The 16,891-nt window shown below is 39.1% G+C and overlaps 1 protein-coding gene across 1 annotated transcript in view; it reads left to right on the forward strand.

The window, feature by feature from the left end:
* NAALADL2 (N-acetylated alpha-linked acidic dipeptidase like 2) overlaps window positions 1-16,891 on the forward strand; it is a 710,493-nt gene that overhangs the window by 648,480 nt on the left and 45,122 nt on the right. Inside the window, exon 12 of the mRNA XM_075863660.1 lies at window positions 9,051-9,144. Within this exon, the coding sequence (XP_075719775.1) occupies window positions 9,051-9,144 (94 nt within the window). The remainder of the gene's footprint in view (window positions 1-9,050; window positions 9,145-16,891) is intronic.

Here is a 16,891-nt window from a genome sequence, read left to right on the forward strand (position 1 = left end):
TAATTACTGATAAAAAATACTATCAAGTGCATGAGGCCTTATTCCTTTATTCCCAATTAGATACTCCAGGGTAGCCTCTCTTATAAAAACTTCACAATTCTACCCACAATAGTGGTTAAACTTACAGGCCTATAGTCTCTGGGCTCACTTTTTGACCCTTTTTGTATATTGGTACGACATTTGCTATTCGCCAGTCCTGTAGAACAGACCAATTCATTATAGAATCCTTAAATATCAGAAATGATGGTCAGTCTATCCTTGTACTTAATTCCCTAAGGGTATGTTCACACGCTAGCTGGCTTTTACGGCTGAAATGACAGCCTGTTTTCAGAAGAAAACAGCTGCGTCGTTTCAGCCGTAAATGCTCTTCCTCGTAATATACGAGACGTCTGTGACGCTCGTATATCTTGAGCTGCTCTTCATTGAGTTCAATGAAGAACGGCTCAAATTACGTTGCAAAGAAGTGCCCTGCACTTCTTTGCCGAGGCAGTAAATTTACGCGTCGTCGTTTGACAGCTGTCAAACGACGACGCGTAAATTACAGGTCGTCTACACAATACGTCGGCAAACCCATTCAAATGAATGGGCAGATGTTTTCTGACGTATTGTAGCCCTATTTTCAGACGTAAAACGAGGCATAATACGCCTCGTTTACGTCTGAAAATAGGTTGTGTGAACCTAGCCTTAGAACTCAGGGGTGTATGCCATCTGGACAAGGTGATTTTGTTTCTTTAATTTTTTTTAAGGCTTCTCTGCACTTCTTCCTGGGTTAAAGAGGTGACATTTAATTAACATTTAATTAACTTTATTCTTCTGCATTTTACCTAATATTTCATTCTCCTCTGTGAATACAGATGAAAAAAAAAGTTTAACAAATTAGCTTTTTCCTCATCAGCCTCCACAATTTCAACCTCATCACTTTTTTAAAGGGCCAACACTTTCCGTTTTAAAAGATTATTCCCATCTTAGACATTTATGACATATCCACAGGATATGCTATAAATGTCGGATAGATGCAGGTCCCAGATCTGGCATCCACACCTATACCAAAAACGGGGGTCACCCAACTTAGAGTTGGAGCCCAAATATATCAGACATCCTATGGATATGCCATAAATGTCTAAAATGGGATACCCCTTCAATCTTTTTATTATTGATGTAATTGAAAAACATGAGATGGGAGATTGATCACCGAGGAATGCCAGATGAAGGAGGAGAGGTACCCTCTATGTGGCCGGGAGGCAGTGAAATTTTCCCCATAAATGTTAATATGCAGTGGCGGATTAAGGAGACCACAGGCCCTGGGCTGTTCCCTAATGTTGGTCCCTATATTTCAGCACTGCTGCCCTACCAAGCCAGGTTTATAGTCAATACCACCTTTCTGAGCTAGCATTGAAAACGTAGTGTTAACAATTCCCCTTGTTGAAGAGTTGTATACCTGTACACTGACACTGTCCAATCATCGATGACCACATGAGACTGTGTAGTGACACATCCTTTTGACAAGGGGAATGGTAACACCCAGTTGTCAAAAAGGAGCTGCACAGACACTTTTTTTGGCATACAAGGATTTACTATAGCAGACATATCCGGAGAGGTGACAGCTCCTCTATAAAACCAGTGACTCACCGGTGACATCTTCTCTGATTGTGATGTTCTCTTTCCTTTTCTTTACCATCTGGCCCAGACCACCATGATGACTTATCCCGCCGACTGAAGAGTTTGCTGCTGAGACATCTTTGGCTTCTTGCTTTTGCAACAATCCCCAGCCTCTATAGCAACACAAATAAATTCAGACCACAGACCAAACCCACTAAATACGTTCAGAACCAAGACTGTTCAATTAATTCAGACCGCAGACCAGACCCCTAAATAAATTCAGACCCCAATTCAGAAACTACAATAAATACAGACCCTGAACATCCTAAACTATTACAGACCCCAGACCAGATCCCCCTTAACAAATATAGATCCCAGACCTGACACTCTAAATACACTATGTGGACAAAAATATTGGGACATACCTCTTAGGCCCCATGCACGCGACAATATTTTCATCTATCCTGAAATACTGTCCATAAATACGGATCATTAGGCATCCATATTTCATTCGTATATATGGAACGGTGTCCATAAATACGGATCGTATTGCTTCCGTATTCCCTCCGTATATACGGAACCGTACAAAAAGAGGGAGGTTGCAAATTATGTCATCAACATTTTGCCTAGCAATGCTTCCTTAAATACGGACGGCTTATGGATGCACATCAGTAGCCGTCTGTATTTACGGAAGCTCCCATAGACTTCTATGGGAGAGTCCTTGCCATAATTACTGACAAGAATAGGACAGGTTCTATAATTTTTTCTGCACGGACACCTATCAGTAAAAATAAAGGGAAAAGGTGGCCGTGGTCAATAGAAATGAATAGGTCCCTAATTACTGTCCGTAATTACTGATGAAAAATACTGTCGTGTGCATGGGGCCTTAATCATTGAATTGAGGGGTTTCATTCATTCTCATTGCCACAGGTAAATAAAATCAAGCACCTAGCCTTGCAGTCTGCCTTCACAATGCTGTATTGCAGTGTTCTTCAACCTATGTCATTAATGACATGATTTTAGTATGTTTCATTATTTTGTGTGTTTATTTGTGTGCTGTGCATATTTAAAAAATACAAAGAAGATGAAGCGAGACAATTTTCCAGCTGGCAACAAAAACTCTTTTTCCATCCTACAAATTTTAAAAGGCAGAGAGAGATCCACAGACACTGCTGCTTCTAGTAACTGTTCTTTCTCACCCCACTGCTAGATACACAGCTGCACTGATCATTACTGCTGTATGATGTTGTCCATGCTGCTGCTGCTGCTTCTATGTATGTGATAGATAGATATAAGAGAGCAAGATTATCCTCTTCTATGTGTGCAGCGTATAGACATGATAGCAGTTAGGCTGGGTTCACACAACCTATTTTCAGACGTAAACGAGGCGTATTATGCCTCGTTTTACGTCTGAAAATAGGGCTACAATACGTCGGCAAACATCTGCCCATTCATTTGAATGGGTTTGCCGACGTATTGTGTAGACGACCTGTAATTTACGCGTCGTCGTTTGAGCCGTTGAACTCAATGAAGAGCAGCTCAAGATATACGAGCGTCACAGACGCCTCGTATATTACGAGGAGGAGCATTTACGGCTGAAACGACGCAGCTGTTTTCTTCTGAAAAAAGGCTGTCATTTCAGCCGTAAAAGCCAGCTAGCGTGTGAACATACCCTCAGACTCCGACCACTAGCTCAGAGAAAACTGAGAATTAGAGAGAGAGTCTGCAGTGGGGGAAACTTCTAAACATGTTTTATTCTTCATGTACACACATGAAAGTGTTAGGTACACTTTATACTCAAATTATTGACAGCTTGTTTAGTGTCTGTATATAGCCCACTCTGTTGTTTTTAAGTTTAGTTTTTACACCAGGCTTTGTACAATAAGCTAATGAAAGCTTATGACTTGGCACAATATGCCTAATGATACATTGTACATTTATGCTTAAAGGGATTGTCCAGGATTTTAAAAACAGTCTGCGTTTTTCCAGAAACAACATCATTCTTGTCCGTGAGCCGTGTCTGGTATTGCAGCTCAGCCCCATTGAATTGAAAATCCATTGAATGAGTATAAGATGTCACAGTCACAGACCATAGACAAGAGAGGCACTGTATCTGGGGAAAAGAGAAGACCCTTTTTTAAAACCTGGACAAATAGACATTGCTTAGGCTGTGTTCACACAGAGTTTTTTGCAGGAGGAAAATTCCTCCTGCAAAAACTGCTCCAGACGTTTTTTGCACAGTGGTTTGACAAAAACTCCTCAAAACACTCGTCGAGGCATTTTTTCCCGTTTCTGACTGATTGAAATGGTGTTTTGGAGGCGGAAACCGCCTCAAGATAGGTCATGTCACTTCTTTTTACCGCGACGCGTTTTTTTTGCTTGCGGTAAAAAAACTCGTCCGCCTCCCATTGAAAGCAATGGGAGGCATTTTCATGCCGTTTTCAACGAGTTTTGCGGAGCAGTTTCCACGCCCAAAAACTCGTCAAAAACTCTGTGTGAACAGGGCCTTAGGCTGGGTTCACACAGAGTTTTTTGCAGGCGGAAATTCTGCCTCAAAATTCAGTTTGGAAGTTTGAGGCAGATTTTCCTCTCCCTGCACGCCGATTTTCCCAATGTTTTTTGCCCGCGGCCATTGAGCGCCGCGGGCATAAACCTATGCGAAATACACTTTCTCTGCTTCCCATTGATGTCAATGGGAGGTCAGAGGCGTAAACGCCCAAAGATAGGGCATGTCCCTTCTTTCTCCCGCGAGACTGTTTTACCGATCGCGGGAAAAAGACGCCTCCGCCTCCTATTGATATCAAAGGGAAGCACTTTCGGTCCATTTTTGACGAGTTTTGAGGCGCGGTTTCTGCGTCAAAAAACTAAGTGTGAACATACCCTTTGACTAAACACTATTAACATACAGTATACATCGGTAATCTAGAAGAACATACAAAAACAACATTTTAACTATACTACCAGACTGACCAGATACATTTGTGTAAGGAAACAAATGTAAGACTACTGTGTATATCATGCTTCAGTTATCACTTTCAATTTATTTTATCATTTATTTTTTAGAATAATACTATGTTAGACCTCTCTTGATAAAACCAAGAGCTGTTTCATTATATAATACAAAAATGCAATTTTTGGGTTAACCCATCTACATAATCGTTTACTTACTCCATTAAAATTGCATTTTTCTGTTTTTTAATTATCTTCCAGTACCTAAAATTAAGTGTCTTTCTTATTGAGCATTTAATTAGTGTTTAGGAAGTTTTACTCGGCAACTTAATTAAGTAGAGATAGTAGGTTCAAAAGAATATTTTAGCAATATCTCCAATCACTCAGACACTTTTTGTTTCAAATTATATAGCCAAATCTGTCATACTCTGTAGATGTCAGATATTATCATACACAACTGTTATACAAATAGTATTCAATACCCTTTAAACCAAAGTGTTGTGAATTATTTTGCTCACCTAGATATAATCCATTTTAATGTCTAAAGATTTTGGAATAAGCATATTAAACATGATAAAAAGTAATAGAACAGTGAAACAAAAACAAAAAAATCCAATATACTGTTTATCTCAATATCAATTAGGAGTCAATTGAGGTAATACAGAAGACCACATTAAAGACACTGTTACTGCCTTTCATGATGTGGTTACTAAGTAAATAAAGAAGCAAAAGGCACGGCGCCACATAGTGCAGGTCAATCAGACTAAAAATAAATGTAGAACGTAGTTAATATGCTCACCACGTAGTAGTAGGTAAAGGCAATATATAACTCCACTGTGCTGCTGCCAGGATCCAAAACCGGTGAAAACGAATGGTCACCGCTAATTGAAGCAAACGAAGGAAGACACTAGTTCAGTGTTGAAACGCGTAGCCATCTATTGTTCAATAAATAATTATTATATAATTATTATATATCTTCTATTTTTTCTATTTTTTCATTGACTTTCCACCACAACCACGCAGCAGCGCCCTATAGGATCCTCCTTTTTTCTTCCTTCGTTTGCTCCATGATGTGGTTACTGTAATGTGTGCCCTTTTGCTTTTATTTTAAAGTAATGAAAAAGAAAGAACAAAGCGCTTCATAGAGTAGTATGCTAGTTCAAAGTGTCTGATACCATAGAGCAATAACTTATCAGTTCACCTTGTGTGGTTGTTGCTAATGGCACAACCGCAGTATTCACATATTAGGTAATGGTGCTGCAAGAGTATTAGACGTCTCCGTTTGATTTCCTTAATCCAGCGGATATATGGCAAGAATTAAGTAGACCAAATACGTCCAATTTTTGGACTGTGCTTCCCTTTAAAAATAATAATAATCCAAGTGGATGTAGTTTTAAAGGCAATAAGAAAACATATTTTTTTTACAATCTATACGTGTTGCAGGATCAACCCCTTCTTCAGACAATGAAGAAATAAAAAAACTGAGAAAATGGTGTCACTATATACAAGAAATAGTGCCACAAAGGGTCAGGGGTCAATGTTCTAGACAGGGCAATGAAATAACACACTATAAAATACAGATGTCTGCCAAGTTAGAGTGTCTTATTTTTTATTTAAATTTCTAAAGGATGTGTAATTCAAACGAAATCTAGTGAGAATCTGAGATCTCAGCAGCCGGGGTACACGACAGGCAGTGTCCGATGTACTCTTGGTATAAGGGAGCGCCCTTAGTCTAGAAAATAAGATCTAGTTTGGGTTCATATTAACATCCATCTCCATATAGTTTACATTGGCATGTGTAATGAGCCTTTAAACAGCACCGATCAACCAGTAATTATTGGCGATCAACGATGTCTTAAAAACTACATCTACTTGAATAATTGTTATTCCTAATAGAAAATGCTGTATAAAAGGAAGACATTTTATCTACTTTTAACTATTGTTTTCTATATAGCCTCAAGGGTGTTTTCTAACTATTAGCTCTTGTGTAATGTCAGCTATGTTTGGATCCGGAAACATATATAGAAAGTCGGGGAGGCGGTTACTTGACTGATCCACCTGATTCTTGGCAACCCTAAAACAGTACTCTCTGCAGCTTCATCCCAGGATATGTGTGATTGCACATAACCAATCTGGGGGCCAAGGGGTGGGCAAGCCCATCAACTCATGTGCAGCCAGCTCCATATTAAAAATGGAGAAACAGAGATCTGTAAGGGTCCCAGGGTTTGACACTTATCAATTTAAAAATTTATAAATATGGTAGTAAATATGGAGATAATCCATTCAAATTATGTATGCCCCACCCATCCGTTTACTCTACATATACTTATACAGTATACAGTATGTAAAGTGGATGAAAATGACCTGTATATGATTATATGCACATATGCTATACCACATACGCCTCCACTCAAATAAGAGAAAAAGTCAATAGAACTGTGTTATCTTCCAAGGTTGATTAAAAAAAAGTTATATCTTTCTAATATTGAATATAATATATAAACACACTTCCTCCAAACATGAACAATTGGACTGCTTCAATTATGGCTGCAGATCTGTTCACCTCTCATGTTTGGCTTTGGGTATACGTCATGAGTATTCCCTAATGTATACCTCCGACGGAAGCCTCCGATGTATGCCACTGTATACGCATACAATGGCATAAGTCAGCCTTTGACTTCCATTGTAAAAAAAAAATGTATATCTCATGGAATATATTTTTGGAAGTCATTACCCCAGGAGTTCTCCTCTCAGCTCTCCACACATCCCACCACATACCGATTATCTTCTGCAGATCTCCCAGCTCAAAGACCTTCTGCCACACCAGTATTATAAATAGCACATGTAGGTGGGGGGCCCTTTTACAGATTTTACATTAGGACTCAGGAATTAGGTTGTGCCTATGGTCGGATGCATGGCTGTAAGAGACTGCTGGACTCCCAAGAGGGAAGACGGAAGTGGTTTATTACCATATACAGAATTTAAATAGATCTATGTATACTATAGAGGAAGCAACAGTGCTTAAACACATTATCTAGTGATATGAGGGAGCTGCTGTCATTTAACACCTTGCAGGTGTAATTTATTATATATTAGCTTCTATTGGATTCTTTCTGACTAAATATGGTAATTTTTCAGTAAACCCTAAAGAAGCAAATACATCTGTGAACACAGGTAGATCTATTGTATGTATTTATTAACCGGATTCCACATGCCATATTCACAGAACCCATTCCTCATAAATTGTAAGCCCTCACGAGTAGGGTACACTCTCCTTCTGTGCCAATCTTTCACTCTGTAAGCTCATATCGTCTATTGTCCTTGCTTGTTTTTATTGTGTATTCATATGTCATTTATTTAAACCCCTCTGCATTTCATATATACAGCGGCCTGGAAATGAATGGCGCTATAAAATCAATAGTAATAATAATAATATGCTGATCATCCGGCCAGCTTCACTTTTCCCTTTCACTAGATACTTACAAGCTTTTACTCTGCATATTGACATTTCTACTATTATGCATTAACTATACATTCTCCTTTTATTTAATATCCAAGATAATGCAAACAAATATAAATGTGACAGGAGAAGATAGTGCATAATTACTTGTACCCAATGCTTTTGTGGATTCAGATCAGGGGTTAATTAACACTTTCACTTGATTCCCAAATGAATATTGTTATGTACTTGAAGGAAATGTATCCTCAGAAAATAACCTATTGTATAAATCAAGTCTTTATGTTAAAAAATATTTTGTTTTGTTTTTTTTTCATTGGATCCATCTATATTAAAAAGAAAAAGAAATAAACATTCCGATATATTGTCGTTTTCAACTGGCCATGAGCCCTCACAGTAGAATGACACCTCCTGTTTTGTAAAGTTCACTTTTCAGCAGTATTTCTCTATCATCACAGGCAGAAAGTCAGAGGTCAGTGAGTCGTCTACTGACCGAGGTTTTATATGTCCATGTGGCTGCTGTAAAGAAAATCCCTGAACTGTTCACAGCTCAAAACAGCAGCTCAGGCAACATGGCTGCCCTCATGATTTATAATAAGAAAATAAAAACACATTAGATAAAAAGAGAGTATCTGGTTTTAAATATTTTAAAAAAATAAACGAAGAGGTGATACATTCTTTATAATTATGTAATGGATTTCCATATTTATGTTGGTAGATTTCAAACATTATATAGAATGGTATAGAATAAAATATATACATTATTATGATGTATTAACTTGTACCGGTTTTACCCATTTTTTTTTGCCACAATTTTTGCAAAACAGTGACAAAAACACCACAGCATTTTCACAAAGCCACGGCTTTTTGGCCGTAGTTTTGCAAAAATGTTGGCAATTTTTTTTTACTGAAGCAGCAGGTATTTATTTGACATACCGTTAAGGTTGCAAGATCGTAGCAGCTTTAGTTATAAAGAATATGTCGTTGAGATGTTTTTCAAATATCTTTATTTGTGCTTTTAAACTGAGGTTGTTGTTTTTTTCAGCTGACCTCAGAAATGGTTCTGCGGATAGCGAGTGATCCAGTTCTGCCCTTTAATGCACTGGATATAGCATTAGAAATTCAGAAGCAAATTGAAGGTAAATCACAAGGTGCTCTCTAATGCATTATTGTTACTTTGCTAAAACATATTGTTGGTTATGTACGAAGAAGAAATTCTGCTGCACTTCTTGTTATTAAGATTAAACATTTTATTTTTTCCCTGGGCTCACTTAAAAACAAATGGTTTGTCAACTGAATGTTTTCACCACTTTTCAGCAATACTGGATAAGAGGGTATCTAAAGGTCACTCTGTTGGAAATATTACGTCAAAATCTCTGTGAGTACATGAGTACGTTAAAATGGATGCCCTTGTGGAAGCAAAGGCAATTTTATATTCTACCCTGTGAAATTCAAAGCCTAAAAGTATTACTGAAATATTAATAAGGCCACATTTACTGCACTTTGAGAGTTCAGAACTGAGGTAATTAAACAAGTATCCCTTTAGTTTTCATATAGTTTTCTTAATTTAATCCTTCTTCTTCCTTTTTTCCTTTTTTTTGTTTTTAACATCTGGACATATCCATATTTGATTTTCAGTTAAACAAATATAAAGATAAAAGTAATGTAATTGACCAATATAAGTGACAGCCAGCATGGATTTACTAAGGACAGATGTTGTCAAACCAACCTGATTTGTTTTTATAAGGAGGTGAGCAGAAGCCTAGACAGAGGGGCCGCTGTGGATATAGTGTTTTTGGACATTGCAAAGGAATTTCATAGTCCCTAATACTGACAGCCAATGATTAAATTAAGGTCTATAGGTTTAGAAAGTATTGTTTGTAGTTGGATTGAAAACTGGCTCATAGACTGTGTCCAGATAATTGTGGTCAATGATTCCTACTCTGAATGGTCCCCGGTTATAAGTGGTGTACCCCAGGGTTCAGTGCCGGGACCACTATTATTCAACTTATATGATATAGACAATGGGATTAATAGCACTGTTTCTATTTTTGCAGATGACACCAAACTGTGTAGTATAGTTCAGTCTATGGAAGATGTTCATAAATTACGAGCCGACATGAATACACTATTTCGGCATCCACTTGGCAAATGAGATTCAATTTGGATAAATGTAAAGTTATGCATCTGGGTAATAATAACCTGCATGCATCATATGTCCTAGGAGGAGATTAACTGGGAGTGTCACTTGTTGACAAGGATCTGGGTATAATTGTAGATCATAGACTAAATAACAGCCTGCAATGTCAACCAGCTGCTTCTAAGGCCAGCAGGATACAGTCGTGTATTAAAGGTGTTGTCCAGTCCCTATAGATATCTGATTGGTCGAGGTTCGACTCCCGGGACCCCAGACGATTAGCTGTTTTGAAGGGGCTACAGTACTCATACGAGCGCTGCCCCCCTTAATTTCCTTTACTGCTCACACTGTGAATTGCCGACACACTTGTAGGGGCGGTTCACATTATTACATTCTATCTTCATTCACTGTGGACCACCCCTACAAGTTTGTCAGCAATTCACAGTATGAGCAGTGACAGGAATGAAGTGAAAACAGCGCTTGTACGAATGCTGCGGCTCCTTCAAAAGAGCTGATCGTTGGGAGTCCCGGGATTCAGACCCCGACCGATCAATCAATCAGATATTGATGGCATGTCCTAAGTATAGGCCATCAATTTATAGGGACTGGACAGCACCCTTAAAGAAGGCATGGAATCGTGACACAGGGATATAATATTACCACTCCGCAAAGCCTTAGTGCGGCCTCTTCTAGAATATGCAGTTCAGTTCTGGGCTCCAGTTCATAGAAGGGATGCCCTGGAGTTAGAAAATAATTCAAACAAGAGAAACTAAATAAATAAGGGGCATGGAGAATTTGAGTTATGAGGAAAGATTAAAATAATTACATTTATTTAGCCTTGAAACACAAATAAGGGGGAACATAATTAACTTGCATAAGTATTTAAATGGCACATACAAAAAAATATGGTAAAAACCTGAACCATGTAAAATTCCCTCAAAAGACAAGCGGGCGCTTCCTTTACTGTGAAAAAAAGTGGTAGGGGATTTCTATATTTCCCCAAGATTCCTCTCATATGTGTACTAGGCTCCAGGAAGATCTGTCCCATCCAGAAAAAAGCTGGGTGAGATTTAAGGAATCCAGGATAGCTGAGTATCCTTAGCAAGGAGTTGTTTTGCTAAGGTTTTTTGTAATTCCTAAGTTTGGGCCTGGATTTTTATGGAATGATAGGCAGATTGGTAGTGGGCCCGATCATTCCCTTTCTGGCCAGTACAGGTTTTCCCCTGAAACTCAGGTGTTGCAGTTCAGCTCATCACTGAGCTATAAAAGGTCTGTACTCTGTGCACTTGAGGGGGCCATGTGAAAAGGACCGAGTGCGTCTGTCTGTTTGTCTGGAGAAAGTTATACTGAGGTCTGCTGTTCTCCTGCTGGACGTTTGCATGTGGTGTGAGGTAAACACACGTATTTTGGTCTTGTTTCGGGTGGTTGGTAGTATGCCACCCTTATAGTGAGGGAAAAGTGTGCTTAGTTAGCTCTCAGTCGAGCAGAGCTTACTTTGTGTTTTGTTGCCTGAATGTGAAGGCTGTACGTTTATTTTGGATTCTGCTACAGAATAAAGGACAGGCAAAACACTTATTTGAAAAAGAACCTCTGTGTCACGGTCTCTGACTGCAATTTGCCTTCTGCTACAGAGATAATTCCCACAATATATATATATATATATATATATATATATATATATATATATATATATATACAGTGAAGGAAATAAGTTTTTGATCCCTTGCTGATTTTGTAAGTTTGCCCACTGTCAAAGACATGAACAGTCTAGAATTTTTAGGCTAGGTTAATTTTACCAGTGAGAGATAGATTATATAAAAAAAAAAAAACAGAAAATCACATAGTCAAAATTATATATATTTATTTGCATTGTGCGCAGAGAAATAAGTATTTGATCCCCTACCAACCATTAAGAGTTCAGCCTCTTCCAGACCAGTTACACGCTCCAAATCAACTTGGTGCCTGCATTAAAGACAGCTGTCTTAAATGGTCACCTGTATAAAAGACTCCTGTCCACAGACTCAATGAATCAGTCTGACTCTAACCTCTACAACATGGGCAAGACCAAAGAGCTTTCTAAGGATGTCAGGGACAAGATCATAGACCTGCACAAGGCTGGAATGGGCTACAAAACCATAAGTAAGACGCTGGGTGAGAAGGAGACAACTGTTGGTGCAATAGTAAGAAAATGGAAGACATACAAAATGACTGTCAATCGACATCGATCTGGGGCTCCATGCAAAATCTCACCTCGTGGGGTATCCTTGATTCTGAGGAAAGTGAGAGCTCAGCCGAAAACTACATGGGGGGAACTTGTTAATGATCTCAAGGCAGCTGGGACCACAGTCACCAAAAAAACTATTGGTAACACATTACGCCGTAATGGATTAAAATCCTGCAGGCCCGCAAGGTCCCCCTGCTCAAGAAGGCACATGTACAGGCCCATCTGAAGTTTGCAAATGAACATCTGGATGATTCTGAGAGTGATTGGGAGAAGGTGCTGTGGTCAGATGAGACTAAAATTGAGCTCTTTGGCATTAACTCAACTCACCGTGTTTGGAGGAATAGAAATGCTGCCAATGACCCAAAGAACACTGTCCCCACTGTCAAGCATGGAGGTGGAAACATTATGTTTTGGGGGTGTTTCTCTGCTAAGGGCACAGGACTACTTCACCGCATCAATGGGAGAATGGATGGAGCCATGTACCGTCAAATCCTGAGTGACAACCTCCTTCCCTCCACCAGGACATTAAAAATGGCTCATGGCTGGGTCTTCCAGCGCGACAATGACCCGAAACATACAGCCAAGGCAACAAAGGAGTGGCTCAAAAAGAAGCACATTAAGGTCATGGAGTGGCCTAGCCAGTCTCCAGACCTTAATCCCATCGAAAACTTAAGGAGGGAGCTGAAGATCCGAGTTGCCAAGCGACAGCCTCGAAATCTTAATGATTTACACATGATCTGCAAAGAGGAGTGGGCCGAAATTCCATCTAACATGTGTGCAAACCTCATCATCAACTACAGAAAACATCTGACTGCTGTGCTTGCCAACAAGGGTTTTGCCGCCAAGTATTAAGTCTTGTTTGCCAAAGGGATCAAATACTTATTTCTCTGTGCACAATGCAAATAAATATATATAATTTTGACAATGTGATTATCTGTTTTTTTTAAATATATAATCTAACTCTCACTGGTAAAATTAACCTAGCCTAAAAATTCTAGACTGTTCATGTCTTTGACAGTTGGCAAACTTACAAAATCAGCAAGGGATCAAATACTTATTTCCTTCACTGTATGTATATATATATATATATATATATATATATATATATATAAAATGGTGAAAAATCACAGTGCAGTCATCCTGTTTACAGCTCGTAGTTGAGCACATAGAACATATAATAAGTGGCCGTCCCTTCATATATTTATTACAAAGGCTCATGGCAGCAGCATTCCGCTCGGTTCTTACAGTTACAGGAAGGGCAGATAATTTACTACTGAGTAATTTGTTGAAGTTGATTTATTGGGCCACGTTTGAAAGCTTTGTATTCTGAAAATGAATGACCTTGGTTTAGGTATTTGGTTAAAAAAAGGGACAAATTATTTTGGGATAAAAGCAAAGATTGTATCTTATACTGTGATGGAAACAAATGGTTAGTCTGGCACTTTGTAGTCATTTGTACTAGTCTACTTTAAATCACAGGAAATAGCACTACAAATCTTGAATGATATAAGAGCAAGAACCTGTCCGGTGGACTAGGAGGCAATACTGTATCTGAAATAGGATGCAATAAATAAAAACTGTCTGCACTCTTGATGTTGTAGGACAAATATGAAGGAAAAAAACTGGAATGATTATTCTGCCAGCATACATGCACTCAAACTGCAGTCCATTTGTCAACCTTTAAATTGTTCTATTTATTACACTTGTCCTTACAACTACTGACTTCAAATTTTAAATTTGAAGATTTGTTGCTTCTGGAAAGGAGTGACCAGTTTAAGGAAGTTTGCCTCACTTGAAAGAAAATGTGATGCCCAATAAAGTTGGATTTGTTTGGTTTCTTTCTAGTTATCTGTTCACGTTATATTTAGGGTCACAGTTTTCGTTTGTGGTTACTACTGGAAATCTGCGGCTTCTATTAAAGGGGTTGTCTCAAAATCGACAATTATCACCTGTCCACAAAATAGGTGATAATGGTCTGGTCGCCGGGGGCCTCACTACTGGGACACCCACGAATTGTGAGAAAAGGGGTCCCGAACTCACCTTTCCTCCTGCATGCTCTGCAGTGAGGAGATGGAAAGGAGCTATGGACGAGCATGTGCCTGCCGCACCATTCAATGTCTATGGCAGTGACGGAAACGGGCGAGTTCTGTAATCAGCTGTTTCTCTCAGACCCTTAGACTTTGGATGGAGCGGCAGAGTTCATGCTCATTTGAAAGTCTTTCTCACTGTAGTCAGACTGGAGAAATAAGGGTTCGGGATCCCCGTTCTTATGATTGTTGGGGGTCCCAGCAAATAAGACCATTACTGTATGTCCTGAGGATAGGTGATAAATGTAATTGCTGGGAATACCCCTTTTAAGGATAAAAACTTAAGGAAACAAAAAGCTTGAAAAATCTGGTAAAATGTATTTGTGGGGTAAAACTTTCCTTCAGAATGGGTTTACATAGATTCAAGCACATATACACTATTTCATTGTTCCTTTGTGTAACAACTATGTTAAAGGCTATCTACACCTTTTGAACGTACTTTTAAAAAAAATAAAAATCAATACTTTGCGTTTTTAAACAACTTTTTGATTGACTTTTATTTAAAAAAGAAATTATCTTTTTAAGATACAGCTTCTATGTATCTTGTATACAAAGAAGCTGTATCATTCTGTCAAAGCGGATTCCGTTAGTCCAGCTGAAGCGATGGTTCAGCTGAAAGCTGGTCCTGCGGGTCTCTGACACACAGGAAGCAGCTAATAGCTAACACATCTAGGTTATAAACCCACTCACTATTTTCAGTGCCCACCTCAAACCACCGCTCATTAGAGCAGCATCGGCTGCACCACATAATGCTGATAGCGCGGGCACAGCCGCAGCCCCACCCTAGCGGCGGAGAGCAGAGAAACCTCTGATCTCCACTGTTAACATCTTGAATGCCGCGATAAAAGCTGACCATTCAAAGGGAAAATGTGAAGGAAGGACCCCCTTTGATTGCATCACCTGGAATCCCTGTGATGCAATTGAGGGACATTCGTTATATGTACAGACAGCCCAGGGTCCATTGAAGGACCCCAGGGCTGTCTGAACATATATCCTGTTGCTATGGCATAATTAGGTATGCCCTAAATACTGCCTGTGTACTATCAGTACATAGACTAATGTACTGGCATGTAGATTAATGCTAGTACATTAAAGGGATTTTCCAACCAATAACACTTCACTTCAATGGGACAAGAAGGCTGGAATACCTGTGAATCGCCACTAAATGTGTGTCGAACATTCACAGTGAGCAAGAAGAAATTAAGGGGAAGCTGCGCTCGTACGAGCGCTGCGGCCCCTTCAATACAGCTGATCGGCGGGGGTCTCGGGAGTCGGACCCCAACCCATCGACTATTATGGCCTATCCTGAGAATAGACCATCAAATTTTATTGGCTGGAAACTCCCTTTAAAATAAAAAAATAAAAATCTCAATTAAAAATCCCCCTATGAGATTAAATAAATAAAAAAAAATTTTAATTAATAAAAAGTAATGTTAAATAAACACAAATGCACATTTTTTACAATAAATAAGTTATCAAAATATAAGTCCCAAAACAAAATAATATACACATATTTGGTATTGTCACGACTAGGGTTGTCACGATACCAGAATTTGGACGTTGATACCGATACTTTGTGTAGTATTGCGATACTCAAAACCAAAACAATACTTTGCCAACAACAATAATAATAATAATGTGCCTCACATTAATAGTAATTAACCCCATCATGTTCCTCAGTCATAATGAACAACATTGGGTTAATGTGTGAGGTACATGATGGGGTTATTTACTATTAATGTGAGGCAAATGGAGGTTCAAAATTCATAATACCTCGTGCCTCACATTAATAAGTAAAAGAAAGAAGTTTTTTATTTTATAACAGCGTAAACATGAATCACGGCTATAAATGTTATTTTACGATCGCGACGATACCGAATATGTGTATATTTTAGGTATTGAAACTGTTTATTGTAAAAAATGTGTGTTTTTTTAAATTAACATTACATATTTTTTTAACTTTTTTATATTTTAACTATATACCAGTACATTAGCCTGTGTACTGATAGTACACAGGCAGTTGTTAGGACATATCCAAGTATGCCCTAACAACAGAAAATATGGTCAGACAGCCCCGGGGGCCTTCAATGGACCCTGTGCTATCTGCCCATATATGGTATGTCCCTCAGTCGCGTCACAGGGATTCCCGTGACCCGATCCAAAGGGCATCCCCCCTTCTCATTTACCCCTTGAATGCTGCGGTCAGCCTTGATCGCAGTATTCATGGGCATAGCGGCGGAGATGAGGTTTCTCTGATCTCCGTCGTTAGAGAGGGGCTGCGGCTTTGTAATACAGTCATTGCCCCACTCCTGACAATAGTGCACGCGCGGTCAGCATGAGGTGATGTGGCCGGCGCTGCACTAATGAGCGGCATCTCAGGCACTGAAGACAGAACATGGGGGTTTTCTACAGTGTGCCCGCAAAGTTCTCTGTTCTCA

The sequence above is a fragment of the Rhinoderma darwinii genome, chromosome 4, assembly GCF_050947455.1.
Source record: "Rhinoderma darwinii isolate aRhiDar2 chromosome 4, aRhiDar2.hap1, whole genome shotgun sequence".
Taxonomy (NCBI): domain Eukaryota; kingdom Metazoa; phylum Chordata; class Amphibia; order Anura; family Rhinodermatidae; genus Rhinoderma; species Rhinoderma darwinii.